Source organism: Notamacropus eugenii, chromosome 5, assembly GCF_028372415.1.
Source record: "Notamacropus eugenii isolate mMacEug1 chromosome 5, mMacEug1.pri_v2, whole genome shotgun sequence".
Classification (NCBI taxonomy): domain Eukaryota; kingdom Metazoa; phylum Chordata; class Mammalia; order Diprotodontia; family Macropodidae; genus Notamacropus; species Notamacropus eugenii.
Window position 1 is genome coordinate 292,364,829 of NC_092876.1, and position 24,946 is coordinate 292,389,774.

Genomic DNA, 24,946 nt, shown 5'->3' on the forward strand with positions numbered 1-24,946 from the left:
TGGAATTCTTAACAAGGGGGTCTATGAAATTATTCTAAATTTTTTGTCTTTTTAACAATATTTTGACAATTGTATTTCAATATAATTGGTTTCCTTTGTGACCTTACATGTTTTACTTTTTTGTATTTAAACATTATGTATTTTAAAACATTATTCTAAGAAAAGGTCACATAGGTTTCACCAGACTGTGAAAGGGATCCAACTACAGTGCTCAGTGCTTCCTCTGAAAGAGGAATGTAAGATGAGAAACCATGAAGAGAGATAAAGGTTTCAGCTCAAAGTCAGAGGAAGATTCCCATGGTCCTTCCAGGGCTGCAGCAAATCGGATGGTAAATGCTTTTCTTCAAAGTCATCCCCACTGATAAAATCCTATCAGTTTCTGATAAATAATTTGATACTGCCAAGGTCTTTGGTGACAAGAATTTTCTTTTTTGCATCTTCAGTAGCTGTAGCACTTGTGGGAGAATTGCCAGTGTCCGTCTTCACAAGTGTTGCTTCCCAGGACTATGGCTGAGGTCACTGGTCTAGAAGCATTGCTGTTCTAATGGTTTTTGGTTTCATGTTCCTGGACTGTCTCATCAGGGTATGAAGGTAGATGGTAGTCAAGGTAGCGGTGGTGGTGGTGGTAGTGCTTTGACTTGCCTGGTTCATGCTGCCTCCCATATTTTCCTCAGGTGCCTTGCTGCTTTAACTAAACTGGCTTGTCGGCCCTAGATGTGGTAGTTAGTTGATAATTGGTGAGAATGGTTGATCCCTTCTCCATAGGAGTTGCTTCTTGGGATAGATCTAAGGGCTGAACTAGAAGCAAGAATAGTGGTCTGGGGTTGGGAATGAATGCTATTTCCAGGTTCTTGTGGGCTGTTGGTCACCATTTGTTGGTGGTGTTAAGAAAGGTGGGTCACTTCTCCACAATAACCTCTTCCCTCAATGATAGCTGGTGGGGAGGGGCTGGTCTAGAAACAGGTTTGGTGGTTTGAGAGGGCACTGCTTCTCCCAAGGTTCTCTATCTAAGGGTCCTGGGCTATTTCCTTTCTCATTTACAGCTTTAGAGAGTTGTGAAAAGGCATTCAGAAGTTAAAGAAGAGAAATCAGGAATAACTGAGTTCAGATCCATCCTTAGTGTCCTCAGGTGTAAAAAATGTAGGGGTTGTTTTGAATGGCCTGGTAGGTACCTTCAAACTGTACATTTTTTATCCTGTGATTTATCTGTGTTAATTATAATAATAATGATAATATGTAACATCTACATGTGCCAGATGCTGTGCTAAACATTTGATAATTATTATCTCCTTTGATCTTCACAACAGCCCTGAGTGAAGTGTTCTATTATCAACCTCATTTTACAGGTGAGGAAGCTGAGGCAAGTAGAGGTAAAGTGACTTGCCCAGTGTCACATACATGTATTTGAACTCAGGTCTCCTTGACTCCAGGCCTGGCACTCTATTGATTGTACCACTCTATTAACTGCTTAAATAGGTCAGACATACAATTTAAACCTCTTACTGACTTCATGTTGAGCACTCCCCAAATCTGGCCATACTGCTTCTCACATTTTTATTATTATGCAAAGAAGCAACATAAATATTTACTCACACACAAATATTTGACTAGATACAAAGTCCTGAATCTCAGCATACCAACTCTCTTACTAGACTTATTTTCCTAAAAGATGTTGTCAACTATGATTTGAATTTAAAAAAAAAAATCGCAGCCTTAAAATTCTCAGCCCTTCTTTTATACTTTTTCTCCTTTTGTTTGATTTAAAACAAATGTCTCTGGTGACTTCTGTGTTGATTTCCCTGAAACTATGAAATTGCGACAGGTACGTGACTATCCACAGCTCTGAAAGATTTGTAATTTGAAGTAGTAACCTCTAATTTTGTTGCAATCGTCCTGTCAGTTTTTTCTCTAATGCTTAAGAGTTTCATTCATTTGACTAATATTTTTCAACTACTACGATGTAGAAGGATGCCTCAGGCCCCAAAGTTTGGTTGCATATTCAGATAAGTTATTAGAGAAGAAATCATCTGTCTGGAAAGAAGTAGTCAAAATGTGTCTTTCACATTGTACAAAAACATGAGCAGTGGTTTTTGCAGTCAGGATAAGCACCAGCTTACACTCTCTTAAAAGTGACAAATTTCAAATTTCATTAGAACACGTATTTCAGTAGCCTGTCAGCTTCCCGCATTAGCTTAGGAGACAAGAATCTTGTGCTCTCTCCACTCATTTATTTAGCTATTTCAGGCAAGTCACTTAGATTTTCTTATTTAGTTTCCCCCTTTCTCTGTTTCTCTTACTTGAAACAAGGGACTTAGTTTCCTTCTGTTTATATTTCTTTCCTTCTTTTTTTGCTCCAATATATTTAGTTCTACAATAATACTTTACAATACTGTACCTTCTATCTATGAATCCCATCCTCAAAATTCCTTTGCTCATTGCAACTCTCTTCTAGGTAAGATGTCCAACCTCAAAATCTTTGGTTTACATTTTACCCCCTAACAAGCCTAATCTTGATATATGAAAAACAATGTTGTTGTTTATCATAAATACAAGGGGAAACGCTTCTTTTACACATTAATTGGTCATAAGATCTACAAAGTCAGGGACCAGATCTTATATTTATGAATTATTTTGTATGTCTCGTATTGCCAAATATGGTCGCATTCAGTAATCAATCGATACGTAAACTGTTTAAACTTTTTTAAAAAGGGGGGTTTTTTAGCCATTTTACCAGAAAGTTAATGGTCTGTAATAAGTCACTGTCACTCCTCTGTTTCTTTGGTTGTCTCTGTATGTCATTAACATCCCTCTGCCCCAGGAACTAACACTATAGAAAAAAAGCTACTACATTATTAACTATCCCCTATTAGTTTGAAAAAGGTAGACTTTCATGTCCCTAATCCAATACCATCCAACCTGGATGTGAGCCCAGAAAGTAGTCCTTACCTCTAGAATCCACGGTGTTACCGCCTGACTCTCTGGTGTCCTTTAAAGAATCCTGAAGGTGACCATATGCTTCAATCTGTTGGAATCAAGTTGCTTCATTGTCTGACTGCCAACTTTCTTTGCAAATAAGGTTTATGCATTTCTTTAGGTCATGGTGAATTTAAATCAGACCAAATGAAAACATTGCATATGGTAGAGGTAAAATGTATGTTAAATATCTGTTCCATGTGTTTGCCATTACAATAGCACATGGTGTGTAAATAAATATACATAATAAAGAAAAACGTATAATTGTCTACACGGATGATATGCCGCATTTTTAGAATGCTCGTTTTGCTTTATCATTCTACAAAAATGACAAATAGGATCTCAACAGCAGAAAGAAAGTTTTATCTCACATGTATAAATTTATGATTCACATTGTCATGCATTCAGCTCCTTGGTGATTTATTTATTTGTAAATATTATATAAATACTGTCAACCTAAGGGGAAAAAATTCAGTCAATTTAAGGGATACCAAAGCAATTGCAAATGGTTTTGTGGTTTGGTTGAGTCAAATCCCTGTGCAATACCCATCTATGATCATTATTTATTTGACATTTCTAGAGCACTTTGTATTGCAGAGTACTCAATATTCATCTTTTAGTTAACCCTGAAATGATGCTAGGTAGACGGATGGCACATACTTTAGACTAGAGAAAAACAAGATACTGCAAAAATTATAGGATGTTTTTCAAATAAGTCATTTGAAAGGATGGTATACACATCCTGGTGAATCTGACTACCTGATGTATGCTTCACTTAATCCACCTCTTCTTTAACAGAAGTTCTCAGGAACCAATTCTTATCTCAGATAACACTGAGTAACAGGAAATTTCTGGAATTCCCAATTTGACCTTGGCTTTCTTTGTTTTACAGGAAAGTTTTTCATAGTTCCTTTTTTTTTTTTTTTTTTTTTTTGGCTATTTTCAAGTCAAGTCAAGGGTTGATGATTATTCGGTTGTCCCAAATTTCACACAAGTAATTCATTTCTTCTTCATTAAGTCCCCAGCCTTCCCATATCTTTAATTCTCTGAAAAGCTGTTTCTTAGAACTATAACTAGAAATTCTTTCACCTGTGAGAAGGGGAGAGGGAATGATAATAGAGCTATAAGGATAATGAGGAGGGTGGTAAAAATACGAGTTGTACTGGAAGAGGAGGAAACCCCTAACCCTAAGACTCAGTCATGCTCACATAAAGGTTAGACAACATAAAAATAGACCTCTAGCAGATGGGCGCCATGGTTACAATCCTCCAGGAATGGGGCTGAGTAAAGAAAAAAGGTCATGTTATAGCACCGTTTGATAAAAGACCATGTAGTATGAGAATGGCTGTCTCCAAACTGGCTCCAAAAGGAAGCAAAGCTTTCCTTCCCCTGCCACGTGGACTGCCTCAGAAAAATCCTGATACTCTGCCACAGTTATGGCTCTGCTGTGTCTGCTACTCAGGTCAGGAGGCTTTATCTCCCTATAGAAGATTAGTCATCCATGTGTAGTAGAAAGAGACTGACTAGACCTTTCTCATACAATTGTTTTCTTTTTTTTTTTTTTTATTTAGGTGACTGCTTTCAGACAAGTATCTTTTCTGGAGATCCATAATTCTCTATTGTTTTAGATATATAAGCATGCACATATTCTGTGTATATATGTGTGTATATATAGTTGTATCTCTTTATATATACATATACACTTAAGTATAACCAGATTTACCTTTCTGATAAGTGAAAAATTAGAAAACTCCTTGCATGGAGTCTACAAAGTCTAAAATTTCCTCCCCTTATCTCTGCTCTCTCTCCCCCACTGTCTCTTTTTATTCTCATTATTTGCCTTATCCACAAGAATTCAAAACAATATTAAGCAATATTCCAAGGATATAAAAGAAGCATTAAAGATCATACACACACACGCACACACACACACACACACACACACACACACACACATATACCATTCTTATTTCTCTTTATAAATGTTTAGTTTTTTAAAAAGTTCTTCTGTATGACAGAAGAGTAAAAGACAAAGTCTAGGAACTTCAGGTTCCATAGGGTAATGAAAACAAGCAAACCTGTAGAAAGAAACTGAACTTAAAAAAAAGTTGGTCAAATTGATGGTATTGGTTAAATTGCAAATTTTGGAGAGGCTACTTCTCTTCAAGTTAATTCCCTCCCCTCCCCTCCCTTCCCTTTCCCCCCTCTCTTCCCTCCCCTCCTCCTTCCCCCCTCCCCTTCCCTTTCCTTCCCTTCTCTTCCCTGTTCTGTCCTGTCCTCTCCCAAAACCTTAAGCCTACTTCACTCTGAAACTGGGATGCCAATGGGTCCCTGCCTAAGGACTCCTCTGGACCCTCCTAGCTTTGGAGTGATTATCAGTAGTAACTTGCTGTTTCCCACCCAGCCTGATGTCTTTCTTTTCTTGACTTCATTAAAGGGGCCATGCCCTGGCTACTTCTTAAATAGGCCTATTCAATGAGTGGGTGTTGCCTCATCCTAAGTGAGTACCTGCAAGATCTTGGCCTAAAGGGTTCAAGGTCTCCCAGTGCATCCTGGGTCATCTCCAGTCATCCTGATGAATATCTGGTCACTAGATTCAGATGGCTCTGGAAGAAAAGCAAGGCTGGTGACCTGCACAGCCCTCCCTCAGTCAAAACAAAGTCAAGTGCAAGTCATGTCATTATTTCTCTGATGGCATGGTCTTCTTTGGTAATGAGGAATACAATGTCAGTGACCCAACAACAAATATTTGAGATTAGATTTCCTCAACGATTTAGCTCAGTGCATACATGCAGATGAATTGGCAACCCTACTTGTTTAATTTTTTTTTTCTCAAACTATTGTCTTTCTAGTGTCCTGAATTCAAAAGACCTAGGGACATTGCTGTTGATTGGATTGCTGGCAATATTTACTGGACAGATCATTCTAGAATGCATTGGTTTAGTTATTATACCACTCACTGGACAAGTTTAAGATATTCGATAAATGTGGGGCAACTGAATGGTCCCAACTGTACCAGGCTCCTTACAAATATGGCTGGAGAACCCTATGCCATTGCTGTCAATCCTAAGAGAGGGTAAGCCAAATAAATTATTGTTTAAATTTTTTTAGCTACCACATAAAAATCATTTTTATATTAATTTTAAAAAGTTCCTTGTTTTGAAAAAAGTGGAAAAAGTATTCAATGCAATTTTTTTAAGTTTCAAAGTTCTGTGAGTCATTCATTGCTACATGGGAATCATTGTCATATTAATTTATACCTCAAAGTATAATTGATGTCGCAAAGATTCCCACAACCGGGGCATGCAGTGACTTAATTTTTTTAAAAATAAAACAATGGAACAAATATGCTAAATAAACAATTGTTGTTAATATATAATTGAGTTTTAGACATGTTAACTATTCCATTTCAGGAGAGTTTATGATTCTGCTGCCTCTGATAATGAAGGATGAACATAGCATGGATGAACAAAGGTTAAAAGATAATTCCCAAATCTTATTTTAATTGAATTTCAACTTCATCCTCACTAAATATTTTACAAGAGATTCTAGTTAGGATTTCAATTGATTAGGTTGTGTCCCTTTTCTTCTTCCTAGCCTTCAGGTAGGAATGTAAATACTTAGTCCAATGACCCAAGGGGAGGTATTAGGAAGAGTAATAAAGATTTTTTGTAAGCCCCAAATTGTATCATCAAATTCTAAATTATTGAGTCAACCCCTGATATTTATTTATTTATCAGATTTATGTAGCACCTTAGGAAATCACTTGTTGGAAAAAATAATTAATTTCCTTTCTGGAAATAATAAATCATTTTGATGTACACTTCAACATAGGCCAAATATTCTAAGGAGGTGTAAACAGAATGAGTTCATGATAAGAAATCATTACATGAAGATAGATGCCCAGAAAGGCAGAAATATTTTCAATCTGAGCTTGTAAGGTAATTTTCCCAATTGATTATTGGACATCAAATTATGAGACACTGTTTAGTTCACTGAGAAATGTCACTGCCAAGCAGCATTTAACAACACACAGGACCACAGAGGGCTCACCTCTTTTATCTGCTCTCTTTAGGATGATGTACTGGACTGTCGTTGGGGACCACTCTCATATTGAAGAAGCAGCCATGGATGGTACTCTAAGAAGGATTTTGGTCCAGAAGAATTTACAGAGACCTACAGGTATGATCCAGTTTTGCAGTCTTCTAAAAGATGAGGTAGATTTACCACCATGTTGGAGATTATTCTACTTTAGATTCTCATTCTGATTAGATTCTAATTCTGAATAGAATCTAAATAGATTCTAATTCTCTTGGCTATTTCTTTTCTTTTGCAGGAAAATAGGCTAGCAATTACCAACAGTCTTAAGCACTGTATTTTCATGGTTGGTAATCAAATAATTTTGAGTGTAGCCTTCTCTGTATTTTCCAGTCTATAAAACCAGGTGTTTCTATCTATATTGCGATGTTTAATCAAGTTGCAGAATATAGAATGTAAGCTCTACAAAAGCAGAAAATGTTTTTCTTGTATTTGTAAAGCCAGCCCCCAGCACTGTATCTAATACATAGAACGTAAAATCTTTGAGGGCAGGGGCCACATTTTTGCCTTTCTTAGCGGCCCCTTTGTTATCACTGAGTTCGTCATATAGTAGGCACTTAACAAATACTTATTAACCAACCAAAATAGCATATACTTAATACTTTTTGAAATGAATTGCATGATTATTAAATATTTTAAATTATAAAAAAAGAACTCAGCATTAGTAAAATGTCACACGTTGTGCTAGTTTATAGTAATGGCCCCTAGGCCATTATTATATCTTAGGGAAAGACTATTTCTGCCCCAATCCTAGCATTTCCCTAGTTAATTTTTCATTCAGACTAGATGTATACTAGGACCTCAAGCCTTCCAACTCCTATTTGGCATAGCATATCCCTAATGAAAGGCTACAAAGGGCAAGATCAGGTATGTTCCATCTCTTCATGGAGTCTACCACTTCCTGCTGCTACTTCATAGCAAGCCTCCGCAGATGAAAAGAGATCTGACTTCTTGCTAGAGCCTTCTGCCTTCCATCTCCTGCTAGGGAGAGCATGTCCCCTGAGGAAAGCCTTCTGGGGGACAGATCAGGCGTCTTCCATTGATAATTCTTTGATACTTTCTTCTCTCTAGGTTACTGGGACGCTATCCTCTTCTGGTTCCTCTCTTACATATTTAGTCACTCCTTCTGTGTCTTCTTTGGTGGATCCTCCTCCAGATCATGCCTTCTTACCATAGGTGTCTCTCAGGGTTCTCTCTTGGGTCCTCTTCTCCCTGTATACTGCTTCACTTGTGATTTCATAAGCTCCCACTGATTTAATAACGATCTCTGCGCTGATGACTCAAATCCACTTTTCCTGCCCTATGGCCTCTGCTAACCTTCAGTCTCACATCTCCAACTGCCTTTCAGACATCTCAAAATAGAGTCCGGTAGACATCTTAAATTCAAAATGTCCAAAACAGACCTCATGATCCTCCCTTTCCTATGAATCCTCCCTTTCCCTTATATTCATACTCATTATTGCAGAAGGCATACACCAGCCTCTTAGTCCCTCATGCTTACCTTGGATTTCTCATTGTCTCTTATTCATCATATCTAAAATGTTGCCAAGGCTTGTTGATTTCACCTTTGCATCATCTCTTAAACATGTCCCCTTCACTCTGATACTACCACCACTCTCATGCAGGTTCTCATCACATCATACTTGAGTAATTCAATAGTCTGTTGGTTGGCCTGCTTGTCTCAACTTTCTCCCCACTCTAATTATTCTCCATTTATCCACTAAAATGATTTTCCTAAAGCATAGATACAATCATAACACACCCCCCCCCACAAAATAAATTCTAGTGGCTCCCCATTGCCTTTAGGATCAAATACAAAAAGCCCTTCATAAGGGAGCTAGGGCTCCCTCCAACATTTCCAGTGTTCTTAGCCTTTATTCCCCAACATGTACTCTTTAATCCAGTGACAGACCCTGTTTTCCTGGCTGTTCCACAAATAAGACACTCCATCTCTCAACTCTGGATATTTTTCTTTGGCTATCCTCCATGCCTGCTGTCCCTTGAATTCCTGACTTTCTTTAAGTCTCAGCTAAAATTCTATCTTCTATTTGAAGCCTTCTTCAACCCCTCTTAATTCCAGTACCTTCCCTCTGTTATTTATTTCCAACTTTTTCTGTATATAGCTTCTAGTGTATATGTCTGTTTGAGTGTCATCTCCCTCATTGGATTGTATGATCTTTGAGGGCAGTGACTGTCTTTTGTATCCTCAGTTTTTAGCACCGTGTCTGACATAATAGTAAGCACTTAATAAATATTTATTGATTAACTAATTGACTGACTCCAGGCCCAGCCCTCTTATCTCCTGTGCCACCTGGCTGCCAAGGGATTCTAGTACAATAACTAGTGAGAGACCATGGAGTCCAGGCTAGATATGGAAGTGAGGAAAGCCATCGTGAAGGAGGGGGACTGGGAAAATAGGCCTGGGTCAAGGAATTAAAGTTTTGTACAGAAGTCAAGAGTAGATTTAGTGAAAGTAAGAATGATAGAAGGATAAGAGCTTTCAGATGGACAATGAGTTTCCAAATTCTGACTCTGAAAAAAAGCATCAAGGGCTGAAGTATAGCCGTATCAGGATTTTGATGAAGTATAGGAAGTTATTAAAAGTTGTGGAAGGAATGACCAGGTTGCTAAAAGTATCATCATCATGATCATGAATATCAGCTTTTTCCAGATGATTGCAAAAGATGGCTCAGAGAGAGGGAAAACCATGAGTCAAATAGTACAGTCATTGAAAAAGTCATGGGAATGATCTAGAGGTCAGTAGATGATAACAAAAATGGAAAGGGTGGTATAAATGAGTTAAAAACCCCTCTAAAGAAAAAAGTGCATTGGAAAATTGTAGTAGAGGGATGATGTGAATTCAAAAATAGTTAGCAAGGGTATGTTTCACTAATTTTGACCCCGTTAGTTGGATTAGTCACTAGGGGTAAGAGCTGAAAAAGATAACATAACTTGGAGGGAGAGATCAGCTTCTATTAAAGTAAGGAGGATGGGAGAAATGATGGTTGAAAAATTCAGTGGTGTAAAGGAGTTTTTACCTCAAAAAGCATTTATTAAGTGTCTTTTGTGTACCAGGCACTATGCTAGACAATGATAATTAAAAAAAAAAAAAGAGTCCTTATTCTCAGTCTTTACTTACATTTTATCAGTATAAACATGCATACTTGTAAGTATAAATATACCTACGTGTAAATATATATAAGCATATAGATATATATATGCACATGTAGGTATGTGTGTGTATGTATGTAGGTATGTATACAAAATAATTTTGTGGCAAGAAGAACAACTGGAGAGATTAGGAAAAGGCTCAGGAGAAAAGTGTTATTTAGTTTGTTAGCTCTGAAAAAAAAAGCTATGGTTTCTGTTAGGCAGAGGTAAGAAGGGAATATACTTTACGTATGGTATTATTAAGAAGAGAGAAGAATAAGTAGATCAGTTTTACTGAAATAGGAAGGGGGTAATGGAAATATGCTTGAAACGGTAACCAAGACCCAGAATGCAAAGGTCTTTTCAGATAAATGAATTTGTGTTTGATCACAGACACAATATGGAGCTCCTGAAGGTTTCTGTTTTTGTTTTGGGCTTGTTTTTTGTTTTGGTTTGGTTTTTTTTGAGTAAGGAAATCACTTGATTAATACTGTACTTTAGGAGTATTGCTTTGACAGCTGTAAGGATTACGAACGAAAGAGAGGAGAAAATTGGGGCAGACAGACCAGTTATTGGAAAACTACTGAAATGCAAACAAGGGAAATGTAATGAGTTAGCCTGAACTGTGAATGGAGAGATAAGGATGGATACAAGAGATGTGGAATTAATTGACAACTAATTGAATATGAAGGATGAAGAGTGAAAAGTTAAGGATGAATTCCAATTTGGGAACTTAGGTGAATGAAACAATACAGTAAAAAATTTCAAAAGGCACAGAGAAATTCTAAAGCAATTGTGGGTGAATAGAAATGAAACAAAAAGTGGAGAAATTACTGGAATAAGGGTGAGGATTTTGGAGAAGGGTGAGGATTCTGGGCATTTTCCACTTTCAGGGATGAAAATCTATAACCAGAATTGTGAATTCCATGTAGCAGGCAGTGGATCGTTGTGGCAAGCCCCCTTCACAGAAATGAAGCACTGCTATATTAAGCCCCCTTGAATTCAAGTTAGTATTTACAACCTTAATATTTTATAGTGTGTGACTCTACATCTCATTCCTCCAATGATGCAGAGTATCACTAGAAAAATCCATGACGTTGTACCGATTTCTTTTATGATAAATTCAGATGTGAGGTGGCTACTTGACTGAGAAGTCACTTCTTTCCTCTGGGTTCTAGGCTTCAGAGTTCTGAGTAAGGGAGGAGCAGAGAGGTGTTCAGCCTTCTTGAAGTTTATCCTCCAGTAGTACCCCAGCTATTTGATTGAAGGAGCAAAGTCTTGCAGGTCTCTACACCCCTCACGACTAAAGCTACTCTCCACCCTTCTCGTTGCCCTTGACCTCTCTCTATTTTCTTAGTCCATTTTCTCTGTAGGTTGCTCTTACAGTCAAGTACTCTAAAATATCAATAGCTTTTGCCTCAAAAATGCCTTACCCTCTTGTGTTCAAGCTATTCTGGGATGAAATATAAACTCATTTGCTTGTCATTCCAAACTTTTCCCAATCTGGTGCCAACCAACCTTGCTATCCTTATTTCACATTTCTCCCTATCATGTACCCTTTTCTCTAACCAAAAAAGCCCTGTCTCTGCTTCCAAATATGCTCTGAACTTTTCTACCTAAATCTGCTCATGCTGTCCACTACGCTTAGAACATTATTTCTTGCCTTCAAGTCTTAGCTAAAAATGCTACCATCTAGAAGAAGTCTTTCCTGGTCCTCTTAATGCTAATGACTTCCCTCTAAGACAGTCACCAATTTCTCCTGCTTCTATCTTGTTTTTATGTCTTTGTTAGCATGTTGTCACCCACACTAGTCATAACAACTTTCCCATACAGACCTCCCCAAAACTTTCTTTAATGTATTTGCCATGGAAGCCTTTGGTTTACCTTTATATTTAGCCTCCTCTACAGGTGAGGCTTGTGTCTTCTTTCACCTTTTTACCTCTCTTAATACTTGGGCTCAATATACTTAATAAATGTTTATTACTGCACGGCACCCATATGATCCCAATCCCCAAACACCTCCCCCATCGATCTCCAGTAGTTTCTTTATGTTTCCCTCCCTGACCTAAGTAATTGGTGGTGGCAATTTCTGAATGAATGCAGAATGCATCTGGCAACAATCCAGTTCGGAGCCTTGATTGCTTTCCCTCAACCCTTTTGTTCTTGGTAAGCAAAAGGTCATTGATGGACTAGCATAGATTAAACTTTAAAGAATGTTTTGTTAATTTATTCATGAATTCATTCAATTAACATATTAGGCACTATAGGAGAGGCTTATAAAATATTTGAGGGAAAGGCCCTTGTGAATTGAAAAACTATCCCTCACATCCCCTCCCTCCACCCAAAAAAAAAAAAAAAGATTGGAAAATTCCAGTTTCTTAAAAGCACAAGCAGTAATAACCATGAGGGTGGAAATATTATAAGAAAGCGTGTACCCTTTTTTCAAATTTCTTTTAGGCTCCGTCTCATAATTTATGAATAGATTGGTATAGCTTTCTGGGCTACTGCTACCTTAACCTTTTTTTTTTTTTTCATCAATCACATTTATTTAGGCTAGAAGGGAACTTGGAAATCATTTAGTCCAACAGCCTCAAATTACAGGTGGGAAAACTGAGGCCTAGAGGGTTGAAATGCCATGTCCAGTGGCAAAGAGCTGGTAAATGGGCACCCACACTACACCCTCCCTTATCATTTAATCTAAGTCATCTTTCTGCAATTCTACTATGCTTTAAGAATTCTCCTTTGACTCTTATAATGATTTCTCAGAAATTTTTACTTTATTAATTACATTTGCTTTTTTTGGCAAGGAGATGGAATTTAAATTGAAAAGGGAGAAGGAAAATAAAAGAAGTATCATGGAAAATTATAATCTGACAAAAGTGATGCAAAAGTGACTGAAGTGAGCTTATGATGGTGGCATCATAAGATTTTTTAAAATAGTTATGTAATTATTATCAGTATTATGAAATAGAATAATGGAATGAACTATAGTTTCTATATTTCTTCCAAAAGGTTATTTCATTGTGCTTGATTAGAATAAGTGTGAAATGTAATTTTAAATCTTTTATCTTCTTCCTGAATTGGTTGCAAATGCTCACCATTCCAAGGTCTGATAAGAATGAGTACTAGGGAGGATTGAACACTTTTTTTTTCTACTATTATTGGACTTTTATTAAAGACAAAAGGAAATGTGATATTTCATTTTAAAGATAAAAGGTTCATAAATAGTAGTGTTTCCCCATCATACAAGCTTAACTATCATCTCTCTAACAGGAAAACCTAGTTGATTCTTTTATTAACTTTTTAATTTAAAAGACTATCTTTTTTATTAAAAGGCTTAAGGAAAAATCAAAGTCATTGATTTGTGGCTTTCTTGGAATATAAATGCCATCCATCTAAAAGTTTTGTTACAGAAGCTTTTTTTTAAACTGGATGCAGTTCCATTCAGTCATATAGTGTATATCCTAACATAATATGAATATTTCTTGACCACTTTAGTCAAATTACAATAAATGCCACTTGAGAACTTTCTGTTGTTGAAGGTGATAAACGAATGATACATCTATTTAAACTGTAGAGAAAACAGATTCCCTGCCTCTTCCTTGACCACTAAATTTACTCTTTCTAAAGGAAAAAAAAAGCCTTTTTAAGATAGTTTTTTGATATTTTCACTAACCACCATACTTATTACTAGAGAGAAAAACACTTTCAACCATTCTTATACAACTGATCTAAAATATAATAAAAAGCATAGGAAATGTGTCACTTTCTGATTCACATGTTTTAGCTTCTAGTCTCTTTGAGTATGTTTCCAAGTAGCAATTAATCACTAAACAATTACTAATAAAACACAAACCAATTGGTTTACCTATCAAATTATTGTTATGAGACTGGTTAGGCAGTGCATCTAAATGTCATACCAGGTTCTTGGAAAAAGCAATGATTTAGTTTGGCTATTTTTAACTCTTTCTGCATACTGAAAAGAGGATTCAATCACAAATTTTTCTACTATAACTTTCAGTGCAATTGAAGAGCCATGGTCCTTCCATACAACCAGTCAAAAAGCATTAAATAAGAACCCCACTATGTGCCAGACACTATGCTAGATGCTAAGGATTTAAAGGCAAAAGTAAAGTAAGCCCCACTCTCAAGAGGCTTATATTCTCTTGTGGGAGACAACTTGTATGTGAAGACATAATTAACAGAAACTGAGGAATACCTCTTAGCATAGTCCCTTCATTAGGGAGACAAATTATGACTGTAAATCTAACGATTCTCTTGGTTGGCTGCCATGTTTGGTGGCCCTCACTGTTGTAATATATTCAAAGTAGTTTTATATCACAGCTAAAGACTAATGGAAGGAAAGAATGAATAGAAAAATGAATTGGGAAATTATTGTCACTTCTACAATAAAGGCTAGGTAGGTAATCAGTAGCTTCAATGCAATTCTATTTCTCAACTATTACTGACATTTTGTGGAGATAGTTGAGATTAGGTCCCTATTATGAAATTCAGGAGTGTGAAAATCATGTATACCTTTAACAGTTCCATTAAGGTAGAAATCACTAACTAGCATCAATAAGTACAATGCAAATATGATGCCTATTTCAAAAAAAATCAATTAGTAAGCATTTATTAAGCATCTTCTATGAGCCAGGTGCTCTGTTAGATGCTAGAAATTCAAAAACAAAAAAGAGAACAGTCCTTACCCTCAAGAAAGTTACATTTTTCAGAAGAAATAAGAACCACACATATAAATAAATAACGCATATGAAACAAAGCCAAATTAATTTCACTGAGTTGTAGACAACTGTGGAATATAAAGTCCTTACACAGGAGGTGATGCTTACACATGGAGACCTTTGACTGAGACTGGAGAGTCTGAGAGATGAAGCTGAGAGGGGACTACATTCTAGGCATGAGGAGTAGCCCCTGCCAAGTTGTACAGATAGAGGATATAGAATGTTGTGTGTGAGAAATAGCAAGAAAAGCAATTTCACAGAGTAATGAACCTCTCATGGCAGGCTTGAACCAGGTTGTAAAGGATTTAAATGTCAAACAGAAGAGTTTGTATACCACTGGGATACCACCATTGAGAGCCACTAAAAGTTTTTGAGCAGTTGCATTTTAAAAGCTAATTTCAACAAGTTGATGATTGCAGTGTAACAAGGACCTTCATTAATTCCTTGGCTATTCAGCTTTTTCTTGACATGGACACTCTTCAATGTGATATGTCTGCTTCTCAATATTAAACCACAAAACATACTTGAGTCCCACTATAAAACAACTCTTGGAGATCTGCACTTTGTGGATGACACTAGACCTTTTCAGTGTGATTTAGGGCAATTAAATAGTGATTAATGAATGCCAAAAGGGACCCAATTCAAAAGCTATTATTTTCTATCATGAGTGACAGAGAGAGAGTGCCAGAAAGGTCAGAGTTCATATCCCACCTGTGATACTTCTAAGTTGTGTAAGTCAGGGTAATTCATTTAACCACTATACATCTCAGAAAATTCTCCTATCAAGAGCTCCCCTCTCCTACAAAATCATAAATCCTCCCTATATTTCTGTAATATGTTATGTAATAGGTTCTGATACTTGTTTTACAGATAAAATAGAAACATTATAGTTCCTTTATCACCACCAAGATGGTAAAAATGAAGTCATAAGTAATAAGTAGATATGAAGGAAAAATTGATATTCTAGGGATGACCTTTTTATCATTCTGGCAGTAGTTTGTTGGCTATTAGTAGTCAGGCAAAGGGATAAACATTTAAAATGTGTGCCTATGTGTGAAGCATTGAATGAATCAAAGCTTTCTAAATTCCACTGTACAAGGAGACAGATGGAAAATCTAATTCTATGATGCCTGAGGGAATAGTGTCATTCATAGTTAGAAATGGATGTTTGGAAGACAGAGTGGGAAAGAACACTAATTTCTAAAAATTATTTCAGATACATTTCGTCATTTGTTCTTGCATGTTTATTTTGCAGGGCTGGCTGTGGATCAGTTCAGTCAACGCATATATTGGGCTGACTTTGAGCTATCTGTCATTGGCAGTGTTTTTTTTGATGGCTCGGATTCAGTAGTTTCTGTGAGCAGCAAACAAGGTTGGTAGAAGGTTTCCATTGTTTATGTTTTGATATCCAGTTAGACAGAATTCTACTTCATAAGAAATTGTATGGACCTAAATTCTGGACTTCTTCAAAAGCAAGATATCCACAGTCTTGCAGCCTGAGGCAGTAGAGTGTTAGCCTTGGAATCAGAGGTTTTGAATTTGAATTCTGACTCACTGGAACCTTTCACAAATTGCTGTACAAATTTCTAGGTTTTCATTTGTTCAACTATGAACTGAGAGGGTAGAGTAGATGACCTATAAGTCATAGGTGCAGCTACTTTTCTAGCTTTAAATCTATGAAACTAAAGTTTATTAAAATTATATTTTTCCTGCCCTAGACAATAGACAAACAAAAGAGGATGACTTTTGCACTGACTTTATCTGGTAAAACTCTTTCGGTTAGACAGTGCTAAATTACAGAAAACAATTAAATGGTGGCTTTCTGTGGCTTTTTCTATTCAGAATAGAGCCCCTCAAGGTTTTAGAATTTAAATCTTTTAAGAATAGAAAAGAGTGGCAAATCAGCCAGTTGTTATTTTCAAAGCCTAGTGTCGGTCATTATTAGGTGTCTCCCTTCGTTCTCTCTCCCCTTGCTCCTCCTTCAACTCACCCCTCCCTTTCCCCTTTTGTTTTTTTCTTCTTTCCCTCTTCTCTCTCCTTCCTCAATTCCCTCCTCCTCTCCTTTGTCTTTGCTATCCACCCCACCTCTTCCTTTTCCTTATCTTCCTCCCTTCCCTCATGCTTCCTTCCCTTTTTCCTGTCTGTATCCTTGGTCTCTCACTTTCCCATGCCTCTTAATTGTTTATAACATGAAAGTGAAGGCTATATTCTAATATTTGTTGTGGACTTTTAAAAAATAAATTTCAACATGAACCACTGTTAATAATTTTAAAAGGTTGATTTGAATAATACATATTTTAAGAGGAAAAATTAATTTTTCCCTCAAATTTTATCTTTACTTAATATTTTCTTTGACTGAAAGGGAGAAAAAAAACTCTTCCTTCTGCAGCATAGTAACACTGATTATTATAAGCTTACATTTTAGCTATTATTTTTTAAAAAGACAAAAAAGTATATAATTAAATGATACCTTTAAAATTGTACAAATTTTCAGAAAAGACCAAGCTTGCCATCTGGTTAGTAGTTACAAAAACAAAAACCAAATAAATGTTAGATGAATTAAATTACTTTTTCAGACATATCTTCTAAGATAAAAAATGTTACATAGGAGAATCAATGCTGTCTGTTAAGTTTTAGTGTGCTCACAGATATTTCTTTTTTCCATGTCCTATATCTCCTTGTGTATGGGTTTGTTACAGAGATAATGATTTTTCCCCCTACTCAGGGCCATTGAGAAAAATAAAATATTAACTGAAGACAAAACACAAAGGTAACACATATACCATATTGATCTTTACCCCCTCAAAATTTGACTTGAATGTAATGTGAGTGTAGCCTATAATCCTACTCTGAACAAGTTATATAGTGTATCTAACATTAGACTTGGTCTGTGTTCAAACCAATATGGCATCCATGCAAACATGTACCTGTATATATATATATATTCATCTGTGTGTATGTGTGTGTATATATGTGTGTGTATCTATCTAAATACATATATATATTTATAGATATATATAGATATATATTATCAGTTGTAATTTTTCTTGCCTATCTGATTTAGATGAAAATCTCCTGGGGAATAGGAACAGGACCTAACTCAGAATCTTTTCTAAAAAATTTACAGCATGTTAAATCAGTCGCGGAGTTAAAATCATTAAATTAAAGTCATTAATTAAAGGTCATTAAGAGAACCTAAAACACCAAATTCTTAGCTTTTCAACTCACTTTTTTTTTTTAGCTTTTGGAGGAACATCGAACTTCTCCTTACTTTCTGAACCCATAATAGCTAGAAACTTACTATGTGGATATAATGGTCCTTGAAGAAGTAGTTTATGATAATAACAAAGGCGATAATGGTCATGTTTTCCCAAAGCCTTATGTTTTAAAAATGTCTAGTTTTTCAAACTGTTTCTTTGAAAAGCTATTTGCTAGTTTGTGTGTTCTAAAATGGATATAGTAGATTAAACTCAATTACATTAGAAAATAAGGGGGGGATTAATCTGAACAAATCTGAGATTTTAATATTGCAAGTATTACCTGATTTAAAAAAATCACTAATAAGGTATTTATATATTTTTAAAAAATGTCTTACTCATTAATTCAGTAGTATTAATTAATATAACTTTTAAATGACACATCTTTCTTTTCTTATGCTAGGACTTTTGCATCCACATAGAATTGATATTTTTGAAGATTACATCTATGGAGCAGGACCTAAAACTGGTGTATTTAGAGTACATAAATTTGGCCATGGCTCAGTAGAATACTTAAGTTTAAATGTTGATAAAACAAAAGGTGCCTTGATCTCTCATCGTTATAAACAGCAAGATTGTAAGTATTCTGCTTTGTGTAAAATTATATGTAATACATTAATTCTCTGTCCTAAATTTTACAAAGGAAATTTATTTTAAAATATTGACATGTTCTAAATCATAGATTAAAAAAAGTAAATGAATCCACTTCTCCATTTTAAAATGATTAAACAAATATAATTGCCATGGGAAATTTTTTTGTGAAATAATAGTACATGTCACTATTTTTAGAAGTTGAAAATCTTACCTTATCCTTAATAAGCAAAATTAGAAAACATTACCTTCCTTAGCAAATTCACTAGAGATAATAGAGAAAATGAAAATTTTCATTCAACCCAAGTCTAAGGCCTTCGGTGTACCTACTGTGAAAGCATTTAAATCATGATTCCACTGTTTATGGTGTTGTAGACAGTTTGCAATGTTTGACCTTTTTTACATGGAATAAAAAAAATTCTTTAATATGAACACATTTTTCCAAAGTGAATGATCAGTTTCTAAAAATATATAATGTTTTCTTTTGTGGCTAAAGCGAAAAAAAAGAGTATGATTCATTACTGACCATTCTGAAAAAGTATTTGAACAATCTAAATAAATTGTGGTACAAGTAAATCATCTTGCTTGACTTCCCCTGAAATAAAAGCCAATTTATAGATATAAAGTAGTATAAAAATATAGCTTTTGAGAGGGTTAAAAATATATGTGTGTATACATATATGCATACATATACACACACATATATATCAATCAACCTTATTTCCTAAAATTCTACTCCAATATTTTCTTGTCTTTAATAATATATGGCATAGATGGTTCAACAAATCGTATAAAATTTTACAAGTTGGAAGGGGTCTAAGAGGTCAGCTAGTGTCACTCTTACCTAAAGTACAAAACCCACCTTAAGTAAATTTTCCCAACAAGTGATCATCTAACTTTGACCCAAAGGTTTTAGGTGGCTGGGAGCTCATTACCACTTGAGCAAGTAGATTCTCTTTTCAAAACAATCTAATTATTTACAGTGTCTTTCTTATATTGATCTGAAAAGTATTTCTTTATAATTTCTACTCATTCTTCTTAGTTTTGATGATCAAAATCAAGCAGAACAGACACAAACATCCCCTATCTAGCAGTTTTTCAGTTATTTAAACATTATTATATTCCCTCTAAATCTGTTCTTATCCAAAAAAAAATATCCTCAGCTCCTTCAAGCAATCTTCATACAGCATGGTTTTGAATACTCTCATGATCTTAGTCACTCTCTTTTGAACGTGCTCCAGCTTATAAAATGTCCTTCCTAAAATGTGAAGCCCCCAAAAAGTCTATATGCTATGGGTCAGAGGACCCTTGGATTTATTTATTTCATTTTAACTTAAAATAATAAAATATTTAATTTTACGGTCTTTTAAGTCTAACCTATTCCTGAACATGGAATTATATTCTACAACATCCTTGATAAATGTTTTTCCAGGGTCTACTTGAATACTTTTAGTAACACAGAGCATAGTGTTTCAAAAACAAGTCTTGGATATGTCTAATTATTACAGAATCACAGAATTTTGAAGTTAGAAGGAACATTCGAAGTCATCTTGTTCAACCTGTATGTGAAATAGGATTCTCTATACAATATACCTGATAAATGGATGTCCTAGCTTTTCTTAAAGACCTCTTTGAGGGGAAACCCCTTATCTCCTGAGGCAATCCATTCTACTCTGTGCTTACTGTGAACCTTAATTTACCTCTTTGCAATATATGTCCACTGCTACTAATTGATCCCTCTGAATCCAAGAAGAAACTTACACCTCTTCAACATGGCAGACTTTAAAATATGTGAAGATAGTCATCATGTCTCCCATTCCAAGTCTTCTCTCTAGGCAGAAAATTGCCACATCTTTTCAATTAAAAGTTCTCAGATCTTTCAACTTCCAAGAACTGAATTCATTAAAAGCCTTCACCATGCTGGTTTCTCAACTAACTCATTGTTTAACAATGTCCTTTGCCATCTTGGTTCCTCAACTAATTGTCTAACAGTGCTCTTCCTAAAATACAACAATCAGTACTGAACACAATACTTCAGATATTGTCATACTAGCACAGAATGCAACAGGACCATCACTTTCTAATTTCTGTATGCTATGTTTCTCATCATACACACTAAGCTGGAATTAGCTTTCACTCTTTAAAAAGATTTTTTTCCCTTATATACAGCCAAAATCTGTCTCTCTGTAACTTTTATGCATAATTCTGAGTGCAGTTCTCTGGTGCTATCCAAAATAAGTCTGTTTCTCCCAGATGATGGTCCAGAGAGTATCTGAAGATTTCTCTCATGCCTCAGGTTATTCTTGATTTCTCTGTGATAATTCCTCCAGTTTCTTCTGTCTTTCCTTGTATGGCATGATTTTCAGATTTCTCACCATAATGGTTTTCCTGGTCTGTAAATAGCACTCTGTTGTTGCCTCTCTTAAAATGTGGCATCAGCTGTAAAGAGGACAGAATATAGGAGGGTTATCTTTTCTTGCTTGTTATAGAAATTATGCTTGTATGAATGCAGTTTCACTCTTTTTTTTTAAGGCAACTGTATCATACTGCTTGTTCCTAAGCAAAAAAAAAAAAAAACAAAACTGGAAGTCTCAGTCCTTTTTCTCATGAACTACAGTCAAACCAGTTTTTCTTTATCCTACTTTTTACAAATGATTTCTTTCAACTTTATAATTTTTTATAGAACTTTATATCTGTCACCATATAGGATTTTATCTTTTTTATCTAGCTTGTTACTTTTGGTCCCTTGTTCAAACCTAATGACATCTTTTTGAATTATGATTCTAACTGTTCCTCTTACTTTATACCATTTACAGACTTAACAAGATTACCCTTTTTGTCTTTGTCCCAGTAAGTGATAAAAAGTTTGAACAAGATAATAAGTCTAGAGGCCTTTGGCATAGTACCAGAGCACCTGAATGACATGGCTCAGTGATGTTCAACAGTCTAAAAAAAACCAAAACAATGCTTTTATTCAGCCAACAATATCCTATCCTGTCCATAACATATAATGAAACTATGTGATGGAATCAGGAGAGCCTTTGTCAAAAGCCTTGTTGCAGGGGAGATGTACTATAACTCCCTATTATTTTGGCCTATCAAAAAATAATTCAGTTTATAGTCCCCTTACCAAAAAAAAAACCAAAATGAATTTGCATTCCTTGTTCATTAGAAATCCATGGTGTTTCCTAGTTACCACTTTCTTTTATAAAGTATTAGTGCAAGCACTTTAAAACATTATCTCATCTTATCCTCACAACAACCTGGGAAGGTAAGTGCTATTATTGTCCTCATTTCACAATGGAGGAAACTGAGGAAGACAGAGATTAAATGACTTGCCCAGGGCCACACAGCTAGTTAGCTTCTGAGACTGGATTTAATTTAGATCTTCTTGACTTCAGGTCAAGTATCTGTCTCGCCTAACTGCAGATGAGACTACTTTCTTCCTCATATTCAGTTTTAGGCCAAGCTACTTATTCCCACATGTTGCCTCCATACTGCATCACAACTTTACAGTCATCTTAAACACTTTGTTCTCCTATACTCTCCAAAAATCATCAATCATTAAGGTTAGTAATTGAATTTCCACAATATCTATTGTTTCTAATACTTCTCTTCAATTGGAGTCAATCTCACTTCCTCTCACCCAAACTATTATAATGACTTGGGACATTTAAAAGCACTTCTACAGTTTTCCAAATCCAATATATCCTGTTGTCTTTCAACTATTCTGGCTCCATCTAATTATCTGGTCCCTTAATTATCTTTCTGCTTCCAGTATCTTCCCTTTCTAGTCTAGTCTCTAAATGGCTATCAATATAATCTTCTAAAAGCCTACAATTGACCGCATCACTTCCCAGATCAAAAATGGCATGAATCCTTACTGTTTCTCTGATAATTTCAAAAGTTTTAACTCTGGTCTTTAAGTTCCTCTGTGATCACAATTCAACCTATTTTTCCAGAATTAATTAATTATTTACTTTCATGAACTCTGCCTTCTAGTCAAAATAGCTTTTTTCTTAGATTTATCATCCCAAGTTCTATTTCTGTGTACTCCTTTCTCACTTCCAGCTCTTAGAAACCCTAACTTCCTTCCCCAGTTCAGATACCACCTTGGACCCAAAGCTTTTCAGTATTATATCAACCATTAGACTTGCCCCCATTCAAACTACATCCTATTTACATGTGTGGGCAGATGACCCCAACAGAATAGAAGTTCCTGGAAACTTTCATTGTTTGTCTTCATAGCCTTTGCTCTTCAATAAATGCTTGTTTTTTGTTGTTATTGAATTGAATTTATATTCATAATCTTATGGCTGTATTTATCAAAAGAGCTTGTATGTTCCTAAAATAGGCAAGAAGGTCTCCTTATTAAAAGAGAGTTTTACTCTACTGAAACAAATTATTGTTTATAATACATAATAAACACAGCTAAATCTTATATTTTATGTACATTTGAGGCAATTTTTGTGATTATAAACCTGTGTTCTGCTATAGAAATCATTCATGAAGGCCTGCCTGTTTTCTTAAAATTTCGTCAAGGATATCCTTGATACATGCATAAATCAACCTCATATATATTTTCTAAAGATGAGAAAACTTGCATTTTGGCTCAATAGTTATTGATACCTGCAAAATAGATTTAATAATATGTTCTAGAATTTTGTTAAGGATTAGCAAATTGATCTACAGCTTTCAAGATTTACTTTTCTCCTTTTTAGAAGTTATGACAAAGGCTATCTAAGATTCATCCAAGTATTTTCCAGGACTTCTCTCATTTTCAATAATTCCTCAAAAATTATTGACGTTGCATGATTACATCTATAAATATTTCTTTTTTTCTTTATTTACACTCAGTAATACTCAAGAGATTAAGACCTTAGCCTCTTGAGATTCAAGTTCATTTAAAACAGCCTGGTGTTCTTTTATTATCCCCCTTACACATCTTGGACTTCAATTTTAATCTTAAATGAGTTCAAATATTTCTTTTTGTTATCTTGAATACTGCCTTATAAAAGAGTCCCAAAGCATTTTAGCAAAAGGAATCCTCCCAGATTTTAAAATATATGTCTTGGTTAAATATAATTCATATTCACAGCAAAGGCTGTAACCAACAGACAGTTTATACTTGTATCCCCAGCCCTTAACATGGTGCTTAACATATAGTGTTTATTTAATGTTTTTTCATTCATGCATGTATTCATTCATTCAGTGTCTATTGAGTAACCAAAGGAAATTAATTTCAGTAAAATAACTTATTACCAGTGTTTGCAATGGCAGAAAACCTCCTCATTAGGAATTCCCTAATTGATCAATAAAGAAATAAGCCACACATACACACACACAATTATTACCTAAAACAGAATTTCTGTGAAGATTAGAAACTTTGCTGCTTCTCAACCATCAGGAGATGAAATAGTGATTTTTAATGATGCCACTTTTTGTCAATTGATTATGGTCTGTGTTCTGATACAGAAGATTATATCTTCAGACGTAAAATGTCTTTCCCAAACATCTATGGGGTTAATGCTTTGAATAGTGTTTCAAACAGGAAACAGATCATTCACTTAACCATCGTCCAAGGCTCCTTTTCCTCCTCAGTCTAATGAATGGTAAGATACATTCAATGTAGGATACCAACTATGTAGGTATGAAAATCTCAGAGCTAAGGGGTACCTCAGAATTACTGAGTCCAGTTTTGCTTGAGCAGGAGTCTCTGTATTTAGGATGCATGCCAAGTAACTATCTGGCAATACATATAGAAGAAGGGAACTGGCTAGGGATCAGATAAAAAAAATATATATATATCCATATGGAAAGAAAAAATTGGTAAATGCTGTTCAACTAATAAACACTTTTTAATATACTAATTCTTAGTAAGTGAAAAATAATTGTTTTTTTTAACTATGCAAATATTTGTGACAATTTGAATAAAGCTTCATGCTAAAGAGAAATGATTTGGCTACTTAGTTTTGCTCCACTGACCTACTGCCTTACAAATGCTTGCAACTGATCACAAAGAACTACATGAAAGTATGAGTGACTCAGGAAAAATCCATATTCACTGTAGCAGAAAGCAACTAATACGTCTCATGCTAATGTTCAGTTAGTTCTGTATCTTGAAATATGGACAGC

General features: G+C 35.3%; 1 protein-coding gene across 3 annotated transcripts in view; it reads left to right on the forward strand.

The window, feature by feature from the left end:
• The window catches only part of LRP1B (LDL receptor related protein 1B), a 2,222,640-nt gene that overhangs the window by 2,085,760 nt on the left and 111,934 nt on the right, over positions 1-24,946 (forward strand). For all 3 annotated transcript variants that reach the window (XM_072613193.1, XM_072613191.1, XM_072613192.1), the window contains 4 exons: positions 5,826-6,049; positions 7,049-7,155; positions 16,219-16,335; positions 18,624-18,797. In XM_072613193.1, the coding sequence (XP_072469294.1) occupies positions 5,826-6,049; positions 7,049-7,155; positions 16,219-16,335; positions 18,624-18,797 (622 nt within the window). The remainder of the gene's footprint in view (positions 1-5,825; positions 6,050-7,048; positions 7,156-16,218; positions 16,336-18,623; positions 18,798-24,946) is intronic.